Raw genomic sequence first — 20,986 nt, 5'->3', positions numbered from 1 at the left:
CTTTAGGAGCTGCACGGGTTATTGAAGGTGGCCAAGTGGAATATCAGCCTCTCGTAGGCATTCGGTACATGTGGTGGTACCATTTAATTGGCCTCATCTGGACCAGCGAATTCATCCTCGCGTGCCAGCAAATGACAGTAGCCGGGGCACTGGTCACTTGCTATTTCAACAGGTAGGTCTACTGCTACCCTACTTCCAAAAGGTAGGATTACTGCTCTTGATTTGTCTACGTGCTTCACGTCCGGTATCACAAAAGATACTTTGGAGTTTTATTTTTTTATTTTTTAAAAGATTTTATTTATTTATTTGACAGAGAGAGACACAGCCAGAGAGGGAACAGAAGCAGAGGGAGTGGAAGAGGGAGAAGCAGGCTTCCCGCAGAGCAGGGAGCCCGATGCGGGACTCGATCCCAGGACCCTGGGATCATGACCTGAGCCGAAGGCAGACGCTTAACGACTGAGCCACCTAGGCGCCCCGATACTTTGGAGTTTTAAAAAGGGGTTGGCAGGAGTCAAAGACTAAGGTCAAAATTGGAGCAGGATGCTCATTTGGTAGTGAAAAGAAATGTTATACCTTAAATGTGTCACATTTCCAAGCTCTTTCACCTTAAGCTAGAAAATTCAGAGGGAAGCAAAACAGGGACATAATCCAACTGCTTAGAATTGAAAGATGTCTGAAAGGAAAGGTTGACTTCTGTAAAAAATGAGGACAGTGTTTTCTTGGAAAATAATTTTAAACCCTAAGGAAATTGTATATAACTATAAAATACAGTTCGTGTTCATCTACTTAAGTACTAGTGAATTAATTACTTGCTTCTTTGTTCACCATGATACTTATTTAAGTGTTTTCACCCCATTACCTCATCAAAATAATTGAGGACACACACACACCCTCCGCCCCCCGGAACTTTTTACCTCGTTTGTGTGTGTGAGTCTCCATGGGGCAAAGATAAAACCACAGGCAAGCAGAGCAGGCCAGGACAATGACAGGGTTGGACTGAGGACAGGAAGTTTATTCCCTATAGGGCTGAGCCTCCTCTAATCTCTCAGACCAAATGAGCAGATAAGCATGAATATTTGTGGGGGTAAGAAAGTCAACCAGGGATGATTCATCCCGATGAGCAATTACCTCCCGACAATAAGGAGCACTGTGGGTTTTAATACAGGGGTGCTGTTTGGGAGCCTTCATCATTAGAGACTCTGTGGGATGCACACAGGGCTTGTAGCCCTTGGCCTTGAGGACTTCTGAGCCCCTGGAGGTGGGTGGCATGAGCTGCTTGCTCCTGAGTACAGGAGCAAAGATTATTCTAACCATGTTGGCTAGCAGGTAACAGCTGCCTGACAGTAGTGATTTTGTGTTACCTTAGACTCACAAAACCAAAGCATTTTCAACGGGGGCTTTTGGTTTGGACTTCCGGTGAAGCATATATCTGTATCTCTAACCCCTCCTCCTACTCCAACTCCCCTCACCCCAAACCATGAAAGAATGAAAAAGGCATAAACGTACAGAGACAATAGGAAATGACAGGGAAAAGAAACGTCAACCAAATGTTGAAAGCTGAAGAGAGGATGGATGAGTAGCGACTGAGCTGACTAGACAAACCTAAAAAGGCCCGTCTGTGTGTGTTGGCTGGGAGAGGAGGTGAAAATAAGATGGGCTGGTGTGAGCCACAAAAACCTAGGGGGCCCAGGAATTCAAGTGTAAAATGTACTTTTGAAGGTTAGTTATAAATCTTCCTAAGGAACAGTTAGGCTCCAGGGCCTCTCCTCCAAACCAGCAGGATATAGGAGCTTTGCTTTCTGGAGGGGTAAACCAGAAAGGGTCTGGACCTGGAGTATGGCACAGCTGCGGCTGGGCGTAAGACTCTATTGAAAGAAGGGGAGATAAGTAAAAGCCTAAAAGCTGCATAGTGAGGACCCCTATTGCCACCACCAATGGGCATTCCATGGCTCAGCTCCTAGGATATCAACTACGTTGATATCCCCTGACGAGAGATTAGAGGATTCTTCTTTGGAGAACTTACCAATCCAAAGTAAAGACCTACAGATAATGCTATATGGTGGGGGAGGGGTCCTCCAGTGAAATGATTCCCTGACTGAACCAGACAGTGGAACTTACCAGGAAACTGTCACCTCATACAGAGCTGTCAGTTCACTCTGTAGTTCCTCAGTCTTAAATTGAATTGGTAGCCAGTGATGATTCAACATTCACAGAAAACCTCTAGTGAAAGAAAAAGATCAAAATGAACAAAACAAAGGGAATTTAGGGAAAATAGAGACAATGCAGGCAGCAGGAGAAAACTATAAATAAAATATATAAAAACCTATAATATCCTCAGAAAGAACAAAGAAATAGTGCATCCATAAAATAAGTACCAAAAAAAAAAAAAAGAAGAAGAAGAATGAAAGACCTCTTAGTCATTAAAAATATGATTGCAAAAGTGAAATTTTTCTCCTGGAGGATTAAAATATAAAATTAAAGAATTGTTCCAGAAGACAGAGCAAAAAGACAGAAAGATGGAAAATAAAGGAAGGATAAAAAGTTAGAGGATACATTTTGGATACTCAACATCTGACTAATACAAGTTCCAGATATAGAGAACAAAGGAAAGAGAAAGGAGGAAGTTATCAAAGAAAATTTCCCAGAGTTAGAGGACATGAGTAAAGGGAAGATCCCAGAAGCTTCTGAAGGGAAAAATAGATCACAGGCAAAGGATCAAGAAGTAGAGTGGGGTCTGATGTTCAATAGCAACTCTGAACCAGGAAGACAATGAAGCAAACTTGTCAAAATTCTAATGAGAGATTATTTTCAAAACTGGAAATCTATACCTATTCATGCTGTCAGTCAAGGGTAAGGGAAATTAAGTCATGTTCAGGACTGGAACATCCCAAGAGATTTTGCTCCCCATCTCCTTTCTTAGGAAGGGTGTTCTCCTCTGAAATGAATGAGTAAGCCAGGGAGGAACATAGGAGTTTCAGGAAATGGGCTCCAACACAGTAAAGAATAGGGAATTCCCAGAAGGGTAGCTATGAAGCAGGTATAAAAAGTATCCAGTCCAAAGAGGAGCAGGAGAACAGTGGGCTCCCAGAGGCATGTGTCCAAGGGAAAAAAAAAAAAAAAAGGAAACTAAGAGAATACCAGATGTGTTTGAACAAGTAGAGAAAAGATTTACACTTTGGTGAAGCATTTGGTAAAGCCCATGGGAAACCAAGCAAATAAAAAATGTGAAACAATTATTAACTTCAGGAAAACCAAAAGTTGTATAGGAAAGAAACTATAATCAGAATACACTACTTGGTTTATACTTCAACAAAAATAAATGAATACATAATTTTTAAAAAAGAATACACTACGTAGATCAGTTGTGAATGTTATTTATGTACAGATAATGTAAACACTAAACATTGATTAAAACATACTCAATGGTAAAAGGTTGAAAGTTTTTCCTGTAAGATCAAGAGCAAGACAAGAGTGCCTGCTCTCACCACTCCTATTCAATGTAGTACTGGAAGTCCTAGCCAGAGCAAGAAAAAGAAATAAAAGGTATCCAGAGAGGAAGAAGTAAAATTGTCTTTGTTTGTAGATGATATGATCTTATATATAGAAAAAGCCTAAAAACTCCACTGAAAGGGCGCCTGGGTGGCTCAGTTGGTTAAGCGACTGCCTTCGGCTCAGGTCATGATCCTGGAGTCCGTGGATTGAGTCCCGCATCGGGCTCCCTGCTCGGCAGGTAGTCTGCTTCTCCCTCTGACCCTCCCCCCTCTCATGTGCTCTCTCTCTCTCATTCTCTCTGTCTCAAATAAATAAATAAAATCTTTAAAAAAAAAAAAAAAACTCCACTGAAAACTGTTAGAACTAATCAATGGATTCAGTAAAGTTGCAGGATACAAAATCAACATACCGAAAACAGTTGCATTTCTATAACAACAAAATATCTGAAAAAATAAAACCATCCCATTCACAATAGCCTCAAGAATCAATAAAATACTTAGGATTAAATTTTTCCATTTCATAGGTTGCCTTTCATTTTGTTGTTTTTTTTACTGTGCAGTGCTTTTTAGTTTGATGTAGTCTCACTTATTAATTTTTGCTTTTGTGGCTGTGTTTTTGTGTCATATTCAAAAAATTATTGCCAAGGCCAATGTCAAGGAGCTTTTTCCCTATGTTGTCTTTAGTTTTATGGTTTTGGTTCCTATGGTAAAGTCTTTAAACTATTTCAAATTAATTTTTGTGAGTAGTGTAAGATAGGGGTGTAATTTCATTCTTCTGTATGTAGTTATCCAGTTTTCCCAACACCATTTATTAAAGGGACTATCCCTTTCCCTTTCTGGGCCCTTGATTCTGTTCCACTGATCTATGTGTCATTTTTATGCCAGTGCCACACTGTTTTGATTACTATAGCTTTGTAGCATACTTTGAAATTAGTGTGATGCCTCCAGGTTTGTTCTTTCTCATGACGGCTTTGGCTATTTAGGATCTTTTGTAATACCACACAAATTTTAGAACTGCCTTTTCTTTTTCTGTGAAAAATGTCATTGGAATTTTGACAGGCAATGCATTGAATCTATATATGGCTTTGGATAGTATGGATATTTTGACAATATGAGTTCTTCCGATCCTTGAACACGAAATATCTTTCTATTTGTTTGTGTCTTCTTCGGTTTCTTTCATCAAAGTCTTGTAGTTTTCAAGATATAGATTGTTCAGCTCCTCTGCACAGTAAAAAACAACAAAATGAAAGGCAACCTATGAAATGGAAAAAAATATTTGCACATCATATATATCATAAGAAGTTAATATCCAAAATATATAAAGAACTCATATAATCCAGTTGGGTGGCTCAGTTGGTTAAGTGTATGACTCTTGATTTTGGCTTAGGTCATGATCCCAGGGTCATGAGGTCAAGCCCAACATCGGGCTCCACACTTGTGGAGCCTGCTTAAGATTCTCTTTCTCAACCTCTCCTACTGCCCCTTCCCCCCATATCCCACTCATGCATGCTGTCTTTTTCTCTCCCTCTAAAAAAATAAATAAATAGGGGCACCTGGGTGGCTCAGTCAGTTAAGCATCTGACTTCGGCTCAGGTCATGATCTCAGGGTCCTGGGGCCGAGTCCCACATTGGGCTCCCTGCTCAGTGAGGAGTCTGCCTGTTCTTCTGGCCCTACCCCCACTCATGCTCACTCTCTCTCTCGCTCGCTCTCTCTCTCTCTCCCTTTCCCTTTCTCTCTCTTTCTCAAACAAATAAATAAAATCTTTAAAAAAGAAAATAAATAAAGGGGTGCCTAGGCGGCACAGTCAGTTAAGTGTCCGACTCTTGGCTTCAGCTCAGGTCACAATCTCAGGCCGATATGGAGTCCAGGGTCAGGCTCCTTACTCAGCATGGAGTCTGCTTGAGATTTTCTGCCTCTCACTCTCTCCCTCTGTCCCTTCCCCCACTTGCACGAGCACACTTTCTCTCTCCCTAAAATAAATAAAATCTTTTTTTAAAAAAAGAAATGCACAGATTTAATAAATAAATACATAAATACATAAATAAAATAAAGGTCACCTCTTAAGAAAAAATCCAGTTAAAACACAGGCAGAGGAACTAAATAGATATCTTTCCAAAGAAGACATACAAATGACCAATAGGTACATGAAAAGGTATTCAACATCACTCATCATCAGGAAAATGCAAATCAAAACCACAAGGAGATATCATCTCACACCTGTTAGAATGGATGTCATCAAAAGACAAGAGATAACAAGTTTTGGCAAGGATTTGGAGAAAAGGGAACCCCTGTGCACTGTAGGTGGGAATGCAACCACTATGGAAAACAGTATGGAGCTTCCTCAAAAAATTAAAAATAGAACTACCCTATGACCCAGCAATCCCACTTCTAGGTATATATCCAAAGGAAATGAAAATAGGATCTCAAAGAGATATTTGCACTCCCATGTTTATTGCAACATTATTCACAATGCTAAGCTATAGAAACAACCCAAATGTTAATCAAATATCAACAGATGACTAAATAAAGAAGATGTGGTACACACACACACACACAATGGAATTTTTGTCAGCCATGAGAAAGAGGAAAATGTAGATGGACCTTGAGGGCTGTTGCTAAGTGAAATAAATCAGAGAAAGATAAATACTGTATGATCTCACTTATATGCAAAACGTAAAAAAGCCAAAACAATAGAAACTTAGCAACAGTAGAGTGGTGACTACCAGGACTTGAGGACGCAGCTGGGGGAAATGGGCAGATGTTGGTTAAAGGGTATGAGCTTCAAGTTAGGATGAATGAGTTCTAGGGATCTAATGTCCAGCATGGTGATTATGGTTAACAAGACTGTATCATATACTTGACAATTGCTGAGAGAGTAGAACTTAAATGCTCTTACCACAATAAAGAAATGTAATTATACAACGTTGTTAGCTACTGCTGTGGTGGTCATCATTTGCAATATGTAAGTATCAGATCAACACATCGTACACCTTAAACTTACACAATTTCTTTTGTCAATTATATCTCAATAAAACCGGAAAAAACTCTAAAAAGTTCAATATAATTATATTGAGAAGAAGGAGAGAATGGGAAAATGTTTAGGTTGTATAAGACAAACAATCGACAGACATGTTTCAAATGAGAAGTCAGGGGCGCCTGGGTGAATGGCTCAGTCAGTTGAGCATCTGACTCTTGGTTTTGGCTCAGGTCATGATCTCAGGGTCGTGAGATGCGGCCCCACATTGGGCTTCACGATGCTTGTGGCGCCTGCTTGGGATTCTCTCTCTCCCTCTCCTTCTGCCCTGCCCCCCACCTCTAAAAAAAAAAAAAGTGAGAAGCCAATAGACAGTATCAGAGGCTGAAAAAAACACAGGGCAGAAAGAACAGGTAATTTGGAAGTGTGGGGTGAGTTACAGAAGAAATAGCTAACATACCTCTAGGGAAAGAAAATGAGCAGTGGGGAAAGCCAACTGCTACCTTTCCTGGTTAGCCTCGTGCTATTTGACTTAAGATATTTACATATTACTTTGGTAAAAATAAAATGCATGTCGACTAACTTAGAGCACTATTTCTTTATTAAGGAGTTCCACTTTCTTTTTTACATGGTGCTGAATTTTGAAACCTTAAGATTTTCCCTCGTCCCGGGCGCCTGGGTGGCTCAGTTGGTTAAGCGACTGCCTTCGGCTCAGGTCATGGTCCCAGGGTCCTGGGATCGAGTCCCACATCGGGCTCCCTGCTCCGCGGGAAGCCTGCTTATCCCTCTCCCACTCCCCCTGCTTGTGTTCCCTCTCTCGCTGTGTCTCTCTCTGTCAAATAAATAAAATCTTAAAAAAAAAAAAAAAAGATTTTCCCTCGTCCCAAGGTTGACAATATCTCATGTTCTGGCCTGCACTCGGGGGTGGGGGGGGGATTCGCCAGCGTGCGTTCATCTTTGTCATTCACGTAAGCATCACGAGGGCTGAAGAGCTCATGCAGAGACCATCAAGTGCCAGGATACGGCGACCTGTAAAATTTCTCTTTTACAACCATTCGCTTGAAGAGGGGTCAACAGAGAGCCATAAAGATGTGGCTGGGGATTGTGATAGGAAGGAACTAGAACCGTTCAACTCGGAGAAGGGGCACTTGAGGCATGACTTCATCATCGCTTTCAAATATTCCAAAGATGGTTTCCAGCAGCTCTTGATTGGCTGAGAAGGCAGTGAGGGAGATGGGTGAACAGCCGAGCTTTTGGGATTTAGGCAGGAGACTGATGGATTTCGTCACCCTAACGAGAGTCGCTGAGGACAGCTACAGAATCCTGTTCTTCATAATAAAGACAATCTCCTTTTCCTGGAGGATTGGAAGGATGGACCGGACTGTGATGTTGCTGGAAGAAACCTCAGGAAAGGATAGTCTCTTCAGGGACCACACAGCGCCCCTTTGCTGGGGACTGGATTTACACTGGACGCCATCCCTCCCGTTCTGGTTGGTCCTTGTCCGGGAGCCTCGGCACACAGTTACTTCTAATACTGTTGAAGAGTCCTCAGCACTGGGCCAGATCTCACTGGAGTGACCCTTGCCTCTAGGACCCTGAAGTTGCTTGCTCTGCCTGATGCCGTGTTGCCGCAGGACGAGTGGTCGCCGCACAGCCCTAGTGTGCCATGACCCAAAGCCGCCACGGGACTCGGATGGAGGGGACGGTTAGAGCCTCTGTTGAGCGCCTTGAGTTGCTGTGGTATCCCGGGGCTCCGGCTCCCACAGGACAAACGCAAGTTTAAAAGGAGGGGGAAGCTGGGCCCAGGCTGTGGGGAGCAAGCACAGGCTAGGGTCACCTGCTGTCTCACACTATCCAGGTCTTCCTTCTGCCACCCCCACAGAAGCAGGGTGGAAGGTGCTGCACACGCAGTGAGCCCTAGGGGCAGAGGGCAGGCCTGACGGGAGGCCCCAGCTTCCTCAGCTCCTCACTGGGGTGCCCCGCACGCCCGGCGCTGCATTGCCATCCCGCAAGCTGGTTCTCAAAAGACGATGAAATCCAGTGAGGGGTATTCTTTTAAGCTTCATCGGATATAATCAGGTCCTCTTCCTGAGGGCGGGTTCTGCTGCTCGTGAAGGAGACAGAGATGAAGGTCGGGCCACAACCACAGCAGGGGAGGCAGGGCAGGACGATGTTACCTCTGACCACAGAGAAAGGTCTGAGAAGAGAAGGTGGAGGCCTCAGAGACACTCCACTCATTTAACCCTTTTCTGTAGGGTGGTTTCTAATGGGGGGCTGGGGTGGGTATTGAACGACTCCTGACTCCACGAGCTGGCCTGAGTTGGAAGGGCCTTCTTTTTAACTTTCTCTCTCGTCACGTGAGAAGCCAGCTCCTGGAACTAGTGCATCTTCTTCCACCCAAGCCCTGGAGAGGCTGGAGTCACAGCCAGGATGTGTCACGGGTTAATCCCCTCCCAGCAAAACCTTCTCAGAAAGATGAGGCGCAAGCCCAGACTTCAAAACCTGGAGGACCAGACTCCAGAGCCCCCTTCGCCGTGGCCTGTGAGTCACTTGTTTCCCTACCAGATGGGAAGCAGGTGCTGTCCTCTTTCCCCTGCATCCTCTCGAGCACTGTAATAAGTTCTAAGGCACATAAATCTCCTAAATGGAAAAGTAAACATTCTTCCTTCCTTTAAAAAAAAAAAAGCTGAGAAAAGGGAAAAACCATGTCAGATTTTCCTGGCCGGTACTATTCTTCTAGTTTATCACACCAACATGAATTCATATCAGCAATAGTTTCCCTGGTATTTCCTATTTTCAATAATACTGAATTGAAACATACATCACCCTTTTTGTGGGGCCACAGGATCATGGTTACTCCGCTCCCAATAGGACTTTCGGGTTCTCCTTTCCTTCCGGATGATTTCAGTAACAGCAGAATACAGCCCTTTGCCAACTCTTGAGACCTTTCTGGCCGCATTCCTTTTTTCTCCCTCAGAACCTAGGCTCTTGTCAAAACCTTAATTCATAGTGACTTATTAGCAACCTGAGCGAGTTTGTAGAATAATCCATTATGAAGTAAGCAAGCCTCACTTGGAATCAGTGAGGTGGCTTCTTGGAAAGGGCCTCATTTTCTAGAACTGGCACCAACGGGAATTGAGACGGTCAGGGGGAGGGGTGGCACCAGCCCTGCCTCTCTTTTATCTTGCAGGTTTGGGGTAGGGTGAAGGCCATGCCCATTCTGTTCTTTTTTACTTTTTGTTTCGCCCCTGCTCGTGAAACTGGCTTTTCCGTTCTTGGTTGCTGTGTCATGACACGTTCCACAAATGATTCACACTGAAGTAACCTTTAAACAGCAGAGTAGAAATCAGCTGGATTTTAGGAGACTTGGGCTGTGTGGAAGCCAGAACTTTCTGTCCCTTTAATCAAGCTGGAGCTCACTGGTGTCCCTGTGGCTGCCCTTCCTGATCACCTGATTTGGTGGTGATTTTAATCACCAAGCTAATGCTGGCAATATTTACATATGTAATGTAGACCTTGGAAATGATTATATAATTAAACTTCTGAAAGTAAAAATGAGATTAAGAGAAAACTTACAGGATTGGGGGAGGGGGGAGGAGGCATGGTAAAAAGGGAAGCTTGTTTATTTTCATTCCTCAGTGTTTTCTTTTTTTTAATTTTCCGTTCTGTTTGTTTGTAGCATTGAATGCCATGAAAGGAGTTAGTCCAAGAAATAATTTAACCTTAGCTACCAATGAGTATAAAAGCTTTGCCAAATTGCATTGCTGCTTTATAAATGTTAGCACCGTTGATGATTTGAACCAGAGAGAAGTTTTAAATGGTGTTTTTTAAATGCTATCTTTTTCCCCCCATTCCCAGAAATAAAAATGACCCTCCTGATCGCCCAATCCTTTGGTCTCTCTCCATTCTTTTCTGCTACCATCAAGGAACAGCCATAAAAGGGTCATTTTTAATCACTGTGATGAGGATTCCGAGAACCATTCTCATGTACATTTCCAACGCTCTGACAGGGAAGGTAAGGCAGCTCCTTAGTGCACATGGCAGAGGGTGTTGAAGGGGCAGAAAAGATAATGACTGGACAGCTGCCACAGGTCCCAGGACAGGAGTGTGGACCCGTGACACTGGCCATTTCCAAGCCTCAGTGTTCTTCAGATCCCACCCCCCACCCCCAACCCCACCCCAGCAACCTTTTTGTCCCTAGCCTGTTTTGTTTATGGTTTTGTTTGTTGGGTTTTTTGTTGTTGTTTTGTTGTTTGGGGTTTTGGGGTTTGTTTTTTTGACCACAAGGTGGTGGAGGTGGGGTGGGGAGGGAGTAGTTCTAAGTTAGCTGGTTTTCCTTCTCATTTAAATGCTGAACAAATGGAAGGAATTTTTCAGATAAAACCTTTAACAAGTTTTTGTAGACATTTATCCTGCTTTTTTTTTAAGTAAGAAAATATACTGCAAGATTTTTTTTTTAAGTAAGAAAATATGCTACAAGATAGGAATAATACTTGTTTCTGTTTTAATGCTAAAATATTCCTTCCTTTTCTGCTTCCTAGAGGGTGCCATGGGAAGTGACTGGTGTGTGTGGGCGGGGGGAGTTTTAATAAGTGAGTGTGAGAGAGAATGTGTGTGCGTGCATGCACATGTGTGTATGTGAGAGAGGGTGTGTGTGTGTGTGTGTGTGTGTGAGTGAGAGAGACAGAGACAGCCAGAGAAAATGTGCTTAAGAGTGAGAAATGGATAAGCTGACCTAAATCTCAGCTCAAAGACAGAAAACTGTAGGGCTTTTGTGCCTGGGGGTTTTTCTCCTCCCTGGTTTTTATTTCCATGCACATTTGGTTATGAATGCCAGTGGAAACCAGAACACCAGGAAAACAGCTGTTCTCATGGTATTTCTGGCCTGCCAAACAAGGGAAGGTTGGACTTTTCCCAACTTTTCTGTTCTCACACGATGTTAATCCCTCCTCCCATCCCCACCTCCATGCTTGTGACTTGATCAGAGTTTCACAAGTTTACCTGTTTCCAACCTTGTGTCCTTAGTAAATTGGGGAAATTCTACACATGGATTTATTCCTATATTTTAAATTATTTGATATTTTTTAAGTCTATAATCAAGACTTAAGATTAGTATATGAATTCGGAATAATGGATTGAATTTCACATAAAATTATCTAGCTTCCTTATCATGAAATACATGCTGAGCAGTTCCCCTGAGCATAGAGTATTTTCTTCTATTTCTAGAAAGATTGCATTGTAGATGCTAATTACGTGCCCACGTTAAAAAAGAATCAAGTTTGACTTTTTTGGAAATAAATCCTATGGTGAGATTTTCAGGGCTAAATTTCAAGCGATAAAAATATACGTGCATTTTGGTGACTTGAAGAGGCATCCCAATTCCAAGCCAAATCTAGTTCCTCTGGCTCCTGCATTTTGCAATTGATCCTTCAATTTCAAGAAGGATTTTTTTGAAGATCAGAACAGATTTCTATTTTACATATATTCATTATATGCATTAGCAATAGATAATCACAAATTAATGAGCAGTAGGGGACCTTGCCATCCTTCCTAGAGCTAGGCCCTTTAACTCTGGGCCAGCAGCCTTCCATAAATCTAAAAGAGAAGTCAGCGGGTTGGTCTCTCTGGCAGAAGTCTAAAAGGTTATTTATCACTCCTGAGATCCCAGAAGGATCAAGGGGCCAGACTCCCCTTTAATGATCTCACTACTGGAGAAATGTGTCCTTTCTTCAGTTAAAAAGACACGGTTTTCCCCATACTGTGTCTACAACTTAAACACTTCGCACTGACACGGTTTTCCCCATACTGTGTCTACAACTTAAACATTTCGCACTGCCACCGTGTGATCTTTCCTTATGTGAAATGGCTCATTCACAACCATAGCCAGGCTGAAAAGTATCCAGATAAAGTTTCATCCAATTGAGTTAACGGTGGGACAAGAAAATGTCCATATAAGGCTGAGTTACTTCTGGGGTCCTCAGAGAGGACTATTTCAGGATTGTTTACAGGGATTTTTTTTTTTTTAACCTCTGGGCAGTCCGTAGGACGCATCCAATCACCCCTCCTCCAAGAGTTTTATTAAATTATTCATTCTTGAGCTATGCCTATGTCCAAATTATATTTCAAAGGACTGATTTGTCCCTTGAAATTTAGCCCTGAAAATCTCAGTATGGGATTTTTTTTTTTTTGCACAAAAAGTTAAACTTGATTCTTCTTTTTATATGGGCACATAATTAGTACCTACAATGCATTATTTGTTTCACTGTGTTTTGGGATGTGGATTTTTCAAGAATACAAACTGGTTTGAAAAAACAAATTTTATCATTGACGACACTTAGGGGAAGATGGAAAGAGATTTTTTTTTTTAACTAGAACCAGAAAGCCTAGTTTACCTTTGCTAGTAAATATGGACTATAACCCATTTCCCTTTTTGCTGAGGGCAACAGCAATCATCACAAGGTAAGCCCACAGGAGAGAAACTTCACTCCTCAGGGAGTTATCACCATAATAATGGTAATAATTCGTAGTAGTAGTAGCACCTGCAGAATAGAAGGACGTCTCCCACGCGTGCTTCCCCAGGTGCATGAATCTCCAAGTTAGGAATGTACTGTGTGTCTACCTGCTTCCTTCTTTCCTGTGTTTCTGACTCTGTTCCTTTGGTTCTGACCCCGATCCCGGCAGCATGGCGCATGGTCCAGGTGCGTGTTCAGATGCTGCTTCTGCTGTTTCTGGTGTCTTGACAAATGGCTGCGCCAGTTCAACCAGGTACGTCTCCTACCGCGTGCCCCAGGGACACACAGAGGGGGCCCTCCAGTGGGCTCCATCTCTTAGGTCAGGGGTCAGCAAATTTTTCTGTGCAAGGCCAGACTGTATGAATATTTTAGGCATTGGGGCCATTCAGTCTCAGCAATGCCATCCTAGTAGGAAGGCAGCCACAGACAAAATGCAAATGAAGGGGCATGACTGCATTCCAAAAACCTTTATTTATGGACACCGAAATGGGAATTTCGTGTAATGTTCACCTGTCAAGAAATGTTCTTCTTTTGATTTTTTTTTTTCCAACAGCTTAAAAATGTGAAAGTTATTCTTAGCTTTGATCAGAGGAAAGCAGGCTGTCTGATGGATCTGGCTTCTGGGCTGTAGATTATATAGGTCATTAAAGCCATTCGTCCAATTCTGAAAGAAATGTGTTTCCCTTCTCAGAAATAAAAAGGGGAAGAGTCTAGAAATTCCAGCATAATGAGTACGTGTCAACTGAGAGCTAATTGTCAATGTCTTCTTCAAGAACTATAATTTTCCTGAAATACGAAAAGAATTGCCTCTCTTTTATATATTTCACCAGCTCTTCCCTTTCAAGCTATAAATATTCCTTTAAAAATTAGAAAAAAAATTATATACTGCAATTGTTTGAATTTCCGATTTTTTTCTCACGTCTTTCAAATTGATGGACATTTAAATATATGTTACATTTTTTCTGTAGATAATTTAGGAAATTAATAGCCCTTAGTCAAACTTACACAAAGCAGTATTTTTCTTTTTTTTTTTAAGATTTTATTTATTTATTTGACAGAAAGAGACACAACGAGAGACGGAACACAAGCAGGGGGAGTGGGAGAGGGAGAAGCAGGCTTCCCGCGGAGCCAGGATCATGACCCAGCCGAAGGCAGACGCTTAACCATCTGAGCCACCCAGGCGCCCAGCAAAGTATTTCTTATTATTGCCCCTCTTCCTAATAAATATACAAGCAAAAGTAAAGGGACTAATTAGGCCATCCATGTTTAACATCTTATTATAAGTGGTATTAAGAATACCTTTCATTGTTCAGGGGAAAATGTAGTCTTAGAGTGTAAATCTCTACTTTTCAGGCTCTTAAGAATCTTGGAGTTCCTTTTAGAGTGTATTTAGTTTTCATTCGGTTTGCTTTAAGCCATCGTGTATAAAGCACAGTAAAATACCATAGTACCTAGGGTGCCTGGGAGGCTCAGGTGGTTAAGTGTCTGCCTTCGGCTCAGGTCATGATCCCAGGGTCCTGGGATCGAGCCCCGCATCGGGCTCCCTGCTCAGTGGGGAGCCTGCTTCTCCCTCTCCCTCTGCTGCTCCCCCTGCTTGTGCTCTCTTGCTCTCTCTCTCTCAAATAAATAAATAAAATTTTTTAAAAATACTATAGCATCTTTCAGAGCGGTGAGTCGTATAGCAAGTGAAACCAGACCTTATGAATGTCTTGTCACGGATGTGATATCCAGCTTCTCTCTTCCTAGCACTGTGTGCACATATCCAGACACCAACTTATTCTGCAAAGATTTTGAGATGCATTACAAAAATATACTATGATAAAATATATATATCCATGAAAATCAAGGCTAAGAAACACAGAAAAACTAAAAAGGCAAAAGCAATGGGACCGTCTTTATGCAGGTATGTTGGCCACATGGTCCCATAGGGCCCTAAAGTTGGTTTGCCATCCCCTCTTGCTGTCTCTGTCGCTCCTTCACTCATGGAGGCATGGGGGCTCCTTGTGGATGCTGCGGGAACCACCCTGTCAGGAGAGGAGAGCAGGGGTGAGGAGGCAGAAGTGTGGGCTCTGGCCCCGTGCCTCCACCACCTTACCCTGCCTTCCACACAGAGCAGCGCCACTCCGATCGGAGTTAGGAGTGGGATTCCACCAAAGGTTTCATTTGAAGACAGGGCTGGGCTGCCAAACCATATTTGTTAGCCACTATCCTGTACCATGTTTATGCTTCTTTCCTCTGCCTTGTTATCCCAAGGGACATGTTTTCTGCACTCTGAAATTTCACCACCTCGTATGAACCCAGTCCCCTTTCCCTTGGGAGTTCAGTTTGAGATTCTAAGTAGCATTGGTGTTAGCCACACCTTAATTAGCATTATAAAGGCGAAGGACTGTATACCAGAAGTTCAGGGAGAGTGACCGTCCCTGACTCACAAAAAGGCTCAGCTAGCTGGGTGCAGCTCACGGTGCGTCAGTGTTCCATACAGGCCTGGGTCCTTCAAATTCCGATCATGGGGCTGGTGCCGTAGGCCTCGGCCTAAACCAGCCGTCAGAGCGTCTTTCACCTGGGGTGGCTCCCACAGGACCAGGCAGTGCGGGCGAACACGGGCACTGCTGGGAGGCCCGAGGGTTAGGAGAGGGAGAAAGAGGGGGAAGCACGGAGAAGGAAGAGAAAAAAAATGATGGGAATACTGATAGGGTGGAAACAGTCCCCTCTAGTCTAGATCAATTACTGGAAAACAGTGAAATAAAGATATTTAAGAATAATCACCGTATCATGGTGGCCAGAGCTGTTGTTGATCTGATTCGGCAGAAGACAAAGGGAAGGGAGCCTAAAGTGAGAAGGAATTTAGATTAGCCTTTTGAAAAATCTGGCACAGTCATGAGTTACTGGGGAGGGAGATTTCTCTGGAAATCTGATCTAAAAGCACTGAGGCCTATTTTGTTGGCCTTGTTTGGTGCAATCGGAGCTGAGAACTGCTAAAAGAGAATGAGACCCATTTGTTACCATCAGAACCCAGATGCTCTTCTTTACTTAACATCAAGTAAAGAACCACCGCTGCTTAAAAGCCCAGGGCATCTGCCCTGGCCCCAGGGGGCAGGCAGGTGGTACTGCTGCATTTTATAGACACCCCGCCTGAGACCGCGCAGTAACTCACTTGGAGACTGGGAGACCAAGCCCCGCGCATTATGTCTCATTACTTGTCTCTCCACCATGAAGACCAAATATGCGTATACCTGAAAAAATGACCCGGGTACACCTCCCACATTTATTTATCCAACACCTATGTGCTTGTTTATACTGTATTCGAACCATCTGAACCCGGGCATCGAGGGGAAGGGGACTGTGGTCACAGAGCCAATACACAGCGAGCTGACAAGCTAGCCCGCGAAATGGGGGAACAGTAGGAGGCATCTGTGGGAGACATTTCTGTAACAGTGCAGAGAGGTGCACGTCTGGGTGCTGGAACGGGGAACAACGGAAGTTCAGAAAGGGGAATCTTGGTGATGAGGAGAGGGTTCATGGAAGACCTTGCATTTGTCCTAGAGCAGAGAGCACCCGCTGGAGGTCACCAGCTGATAAGGACAGCAGGAGCCCTGGGCTTTCTAGCACTCACTGTGTGGTCATCTGTATGCTGAGCACTTTCCCTGCCTTCGATTCAGTTGTTCGTTTTCCCCACAGCCCTATGAGACAGTATCTCCGATTTATAGATGAGGCTTGAGAGGGCACATAGCTAGTAGCAGAACTAGGATTTGAATCCATATGGATTTCGCCTCCGGGACCCAAGCCCTTCACCAGTATGCATCGTTAAACTAGGGGAGAGGGAGGCATAAGTACTCTCTGTGGTAGATCTCCCACAGGCGCCAGGCCCAGCAGATGGGTCACAGTTGAGCACACGCTTTGACGGGGCAGGTTTTTGTGGAGGAGGACAGGAAAGGTATAGGGGCATTGAAAAGGGTGAAGGATGGGGCGCCTGGGTGGCTCAGTTGGTTAAGCGACTGCCTTCGGCTCAGGTCATGATCCTGGAGTCCCGGGATTGAGTCCCGCATCGGGCTCCCTGCTCAGCAGGGAGTCTGCTTCTCCCTCTGACCTTCCTCCTTCTCATGCTCTCTGTCTCTCATTCTCTCTTCAAAGAAAGAAAGAAAGAAAGAAAGAAAGAAAGAAAGAGAGAGAGGGAGGAAGGAAAGAAAGAGAGAGAGAGAGAGAGAAAGAAAGAAAGAAAGAAAGAAAGAAAGAAAGAAAGAAAGAAAGAGAGGGAGGGAGGAAGGAAAGAGAGAGAGAGAGAGAGAGAGAGAAAGAAAGAAAGAAAGAAAGAAAGAAAGAAAGAAAGAAAGAAAGAAAAGAAAGAAAGAAAGAAAGAAGTGAAGGATGAATCATGCAATGATAGATCCAGAAAAGTCTTGTCAGGGGGTCAGGGCCCACCTTCTCCCCTCAGGCAAGTCAGCGTCAAAGCTTCTGGGAGGCTGGGCTGGCTGTTCTCAGAGCTTTTCAGTCAAAGAGATCCTGTAGCCTCCCCCTCCCGCCCAGCACGTCCCAGGAGCCTGACTGAGAAGTTCCCCTGTGGGGCTCTGCAGGCTTATGCAATGGCAGGAACGACACACCTCTTATTTCTTAGGGTGTCCCCACACAGCTCCTCATGGAAATGTCTCCCGAAGTGCACATCTCTTGTCCATTGATGACACAGATGTCTATCCCAACTCTGATGTTAGTTTTAGATCAGTGTTCCTCTAAGTTTGAAACCCACTGGTAGGCCACAAGACTCTTTCTGATGGTTCCCAACTGATCTGAACGTTCCAGAATGTTCTTTCTTCAATTCTCATAGGCAAATGGCAAAAATGCCTGGGTTTTCATTTTCGCCTATAAGCAAGAGCTATTAACTAATCAGTAAAGTACATAGTGTGTTACTAAAGCTTACTAAAATGTGCTATTTATGAACTAAAAGTGGTGTTTTACTTGGTTTCCTGAGGACTCACATTCATTACTCTGTCAAGACGTTAGGCCACCACTACTATGCCTGGCAACGCTGCAAAGCTTGTGAATGTACACAGTTGGGCTTAGCAAACTGGGGAAAGGACACTTTGCTGTGGGCGTACCACCGGCATTGCTTCGGGTTGGCTCTGTTCAATTGCAGTTATTCTTGTCCTAATTAACGTTTTACTTCTGTTGACTATTTGGCTCTTGTTTAATTCGTTGTCTTTTAATCCTGTTGAGCATCGCATTCCTCTCCAATCCTTTGTTCTTGCGGCAGAAGTGGGGATGGGCGTGGGAAGTGAGCTATGGGCTGAGGGCAAACGCGTTGAGAATGACTGTTTGCGTTCCAGTCCCCTGGGAGGAGTTCCTCGGTAAAGCCGGCCCTAGTCAGATGCAGCCCTAGCTGGCTCCTGCCTACTTCCTGGCACTGCAGAGAATCCCTCCACCTTATTGGGCTCCTGCAGAATGAGAATACGGCTTTCAGAGCCCTGTGGTGCCCAGCTGAGGGGTGGGCCCCGCCGAGGCCAGAGTGGGGAGAGTGTGAACTGCGTGTTTTTCTGGCTTTTTTCACACCGTACTTCTTATCCATGCTGAGGACTTGCCCTGGGATCACAAAGAGCTGCGAGCGATGGCTTATGTTGCCCAGATCTCCAGCCCCCGAGTTCTGTGTGTGTAGGGACCATGTAGCTGCTTCCCTCCTCCACCGTGGGCATCTCTTCCCCATGCCCTGCTCAGCCACTGGAGGAGAAGACAAGACAACTCATGTCTGCCTTCATGCAGGCCATAAAGCTACCAGCCTGCGGTCCTTTGGCATCTGTTGGGTGTGAGAAACAAAGTTGATCAGAAATGGCCGTAGCTTCCTGTCTTCCTAACAGATATACTGCTCAGAAAGGCCCCAGATGATCTTGTCCAGTCCAAGGCAGAGAAAAACTCGCTGATGCCTGGAAAACACACCCCCGCCCCCCCTCCCTACTTCATAGCCCACCCCCGTCACCCACACTGCCTGCCAGTCCCTTTTTTTCAGCACACATAATGTCGGTCTCTGTCTTCCAAGCCTTTGTGGCAGGCTCGATTTTGTAATATCTCAAAGCCTTCTCTCCCCACTGCCGGCTTTCCTTGCAGTGAGCTCGGTTTCAATGATCCTCTTTCTCATCGTCCCATCAATAGCAAACACACTCGGTGACCTCTCTATGTCTGGTTTTGGTTCATCCCAAGCCAACTGGCAGAGCTCCAGTGACTTCTCTTCTCTCCCCAGGGCAGCATGTACAAATCAGGAAGAAAAAAAAAAAAGTAATGAATATTGTGCAACTTCTCTCACTAGATTATGAAAATGAGGGGAAGTCTCCTAAAAGGACACAGCGCTCTCAGTAGCTGACGTTGCCGTAATGGCCTCCTCACGGTCTCCCATGACGGCGGTGGCTCTGGGTCCTGCCACTCCCCAGCTATTCTGGGGGTGGCCAGCTGACGGTGAGGGCCCTGGAGAGGTGCCCCCAAGTGTGCATGTTTCAGGAAGAAGCTAACATGTGTGTCAATATGATAGTTGGCATTAAGGCCCATTTATAGACGATCTAATCCTCACAGCCCAGCTGTTTGGTGACAGATGCTACTACCCTGGCTTTAGATAGAAAGGAATTGAGACGCCTCCTCGTCAGGGGCCCCGGACTGTCTGGGGGAAAACTGACTGTATCCTCGTGCTTCCTGGTGCCTGGCTCTGAGACTGCTGTGCTTAGGGCCGTGGCTTTATGTGCCTTCTTGGGAGCAGCCTCTCTGGAGCCCAGCTCCCACCTGCTGTCGGTGTGTTGGAAGGGTCAGGGCTCAGGAGGGTGAGGCCCCCAAGCCCTCTTCCCCAAGTGCGCCTTAGCGGCTTCTCCTCCTCTGGGGGTAAGGCCCAGTGAACAGCTGCCGTCTTGGGTTGGACTCTGAGGTCCTTCCTGACTTGAAATTCTTCTGCCTTCTCAGAGAGGCAGTTAATATCTGTTGAGGGAATGACTGCATCGCTATGGGGAGGGGAGGGTCAGTTGTGCCCACAGCCCTCAGCTAATCAGAAAACCCTCCTGAGAGGCAGCCGAGCGTCAGGCATTCATGACTTTGACTCTCCATGGTGTGTAACTCCTGAAGGCAAGAATACCCCTGCTTACCGGACGCTTATGTGCTCCAGGCGCTGTGCCATAGCTACGCGTATTAACCATCTCCAGACTCACCAATAATCCTGGGAGGACGCTATGATTAGTGTCCTTTTTCCTTTTTTTTTTTTTTTTATACTTAGGTTCAGAGAAGTTAAGTAGCAGCCTGCTCTGGAACAGAAGGAAAGTAATAGAGCGGAGTGTTGAAGTTTTTGGAGACCTAATAAATCACTCCTTCTTCCTTGTCCAAGTTCTGAACAACCAACCGAGAGACCTCAGAGTCAAGCAGATAAAGACTAAACCTTGAGGGGGGCCTGGCTGGCTCAGTTGGAGGAGCATGTGACTCTTGATCTCGGGGTTGTGAGTCTGAGCCCCATGTTGGGTGTAGAGATTACTTAAAAGTAAAGTCTTTAAAAAATGTGTTAAGGGGCGCCTGCATGGCTCAGCTGGTTAAGTGTTTACCTTTGGCTCAGGTCATGGTCCCGGGGTCCTGGAATCGAACCCCGAATCGGGCTCCCTGCTCAGTGGGGAGCCTGCTTCTCCCTCTACCTCTGCCTGCTGCTCCCCCTGCTTGTGTTCTCTCTCTCTCTTTCTCAGTCAAATAAATAAACAAAAATCTTTAAAAAAAAATGTGTTAAGGGGTGCCTGGGTGGCTCCATCGGTTGCGTGTCCGACTCTTGGTTTGGGTTCAGGTCTTGATCTCAGGGCCCTAGAATCGAGTCCCGTGTTGGGCTCTGTGCTCAGCACGAAGTCTGCTTGTCTCTCTCCCTCCCTCTCTGCCCTTGGCCCTGTTCACACACACATTCTCTCTCTCTCTCTCAAATAAGTAAATAAATAAGTAAATAAATAAATAAAATCTTTTAAAAATAAAAAAAATTTTTTTTAAATGTTTTAAAACATTTTTAAAAAATCACCTT

The 20,986-nt window shown here is 44.5% G+C and overlaps 1 protein-coding gene across 1 annotated transcript in view; it reads left to right on the top strand.

The window, feature by feature from the left end:
* Window positions 1-20,986, top strand: part of SLC44A3 (solute carrier family 44 member 3) — a 99,459-nt gene that overhangs the window by 48,638 nt on the left and 29,835 nt on the right. Inside the window, exons 10-12 of the mRNA XM_064588781.1 lie at window positions 7-172; window positions 10,325-10,481; window positions 13,148-13,231. Coding sequence (XP_064444851.1) covers window positions 7-172; window positions 10,325-10,481; window positions 13,148-13,231 — 407 coding nt within the window. The remainder of the gene's footprint in view (window positions 1-6; window positions 173-10,324; window positions 10,482-13,147; window positions 13,232-20,986) is intronic.

This window comes from Mirounga angustirostris, unplaced genomic scaffold (genome assembly GCF_029215605.1).
Source record: "Mirounga angustirostris isolate CCGP_5_RB_7025 unplaced genomic scaffold, mMirAng1.0.hap1 SCAF_4, whole genome shotgun sequence".
NCBI lineage: Eukaryota > Metazoa > Chordata > Mammalia > Carnivora > Phocidae > Mirounga > Mirounga angustirostris.
The sequence above is the reverse complement of the archived record's forward strand: the minus strand, read 5'-3'. Positions and strand labels throughout refer to the sequence as shown.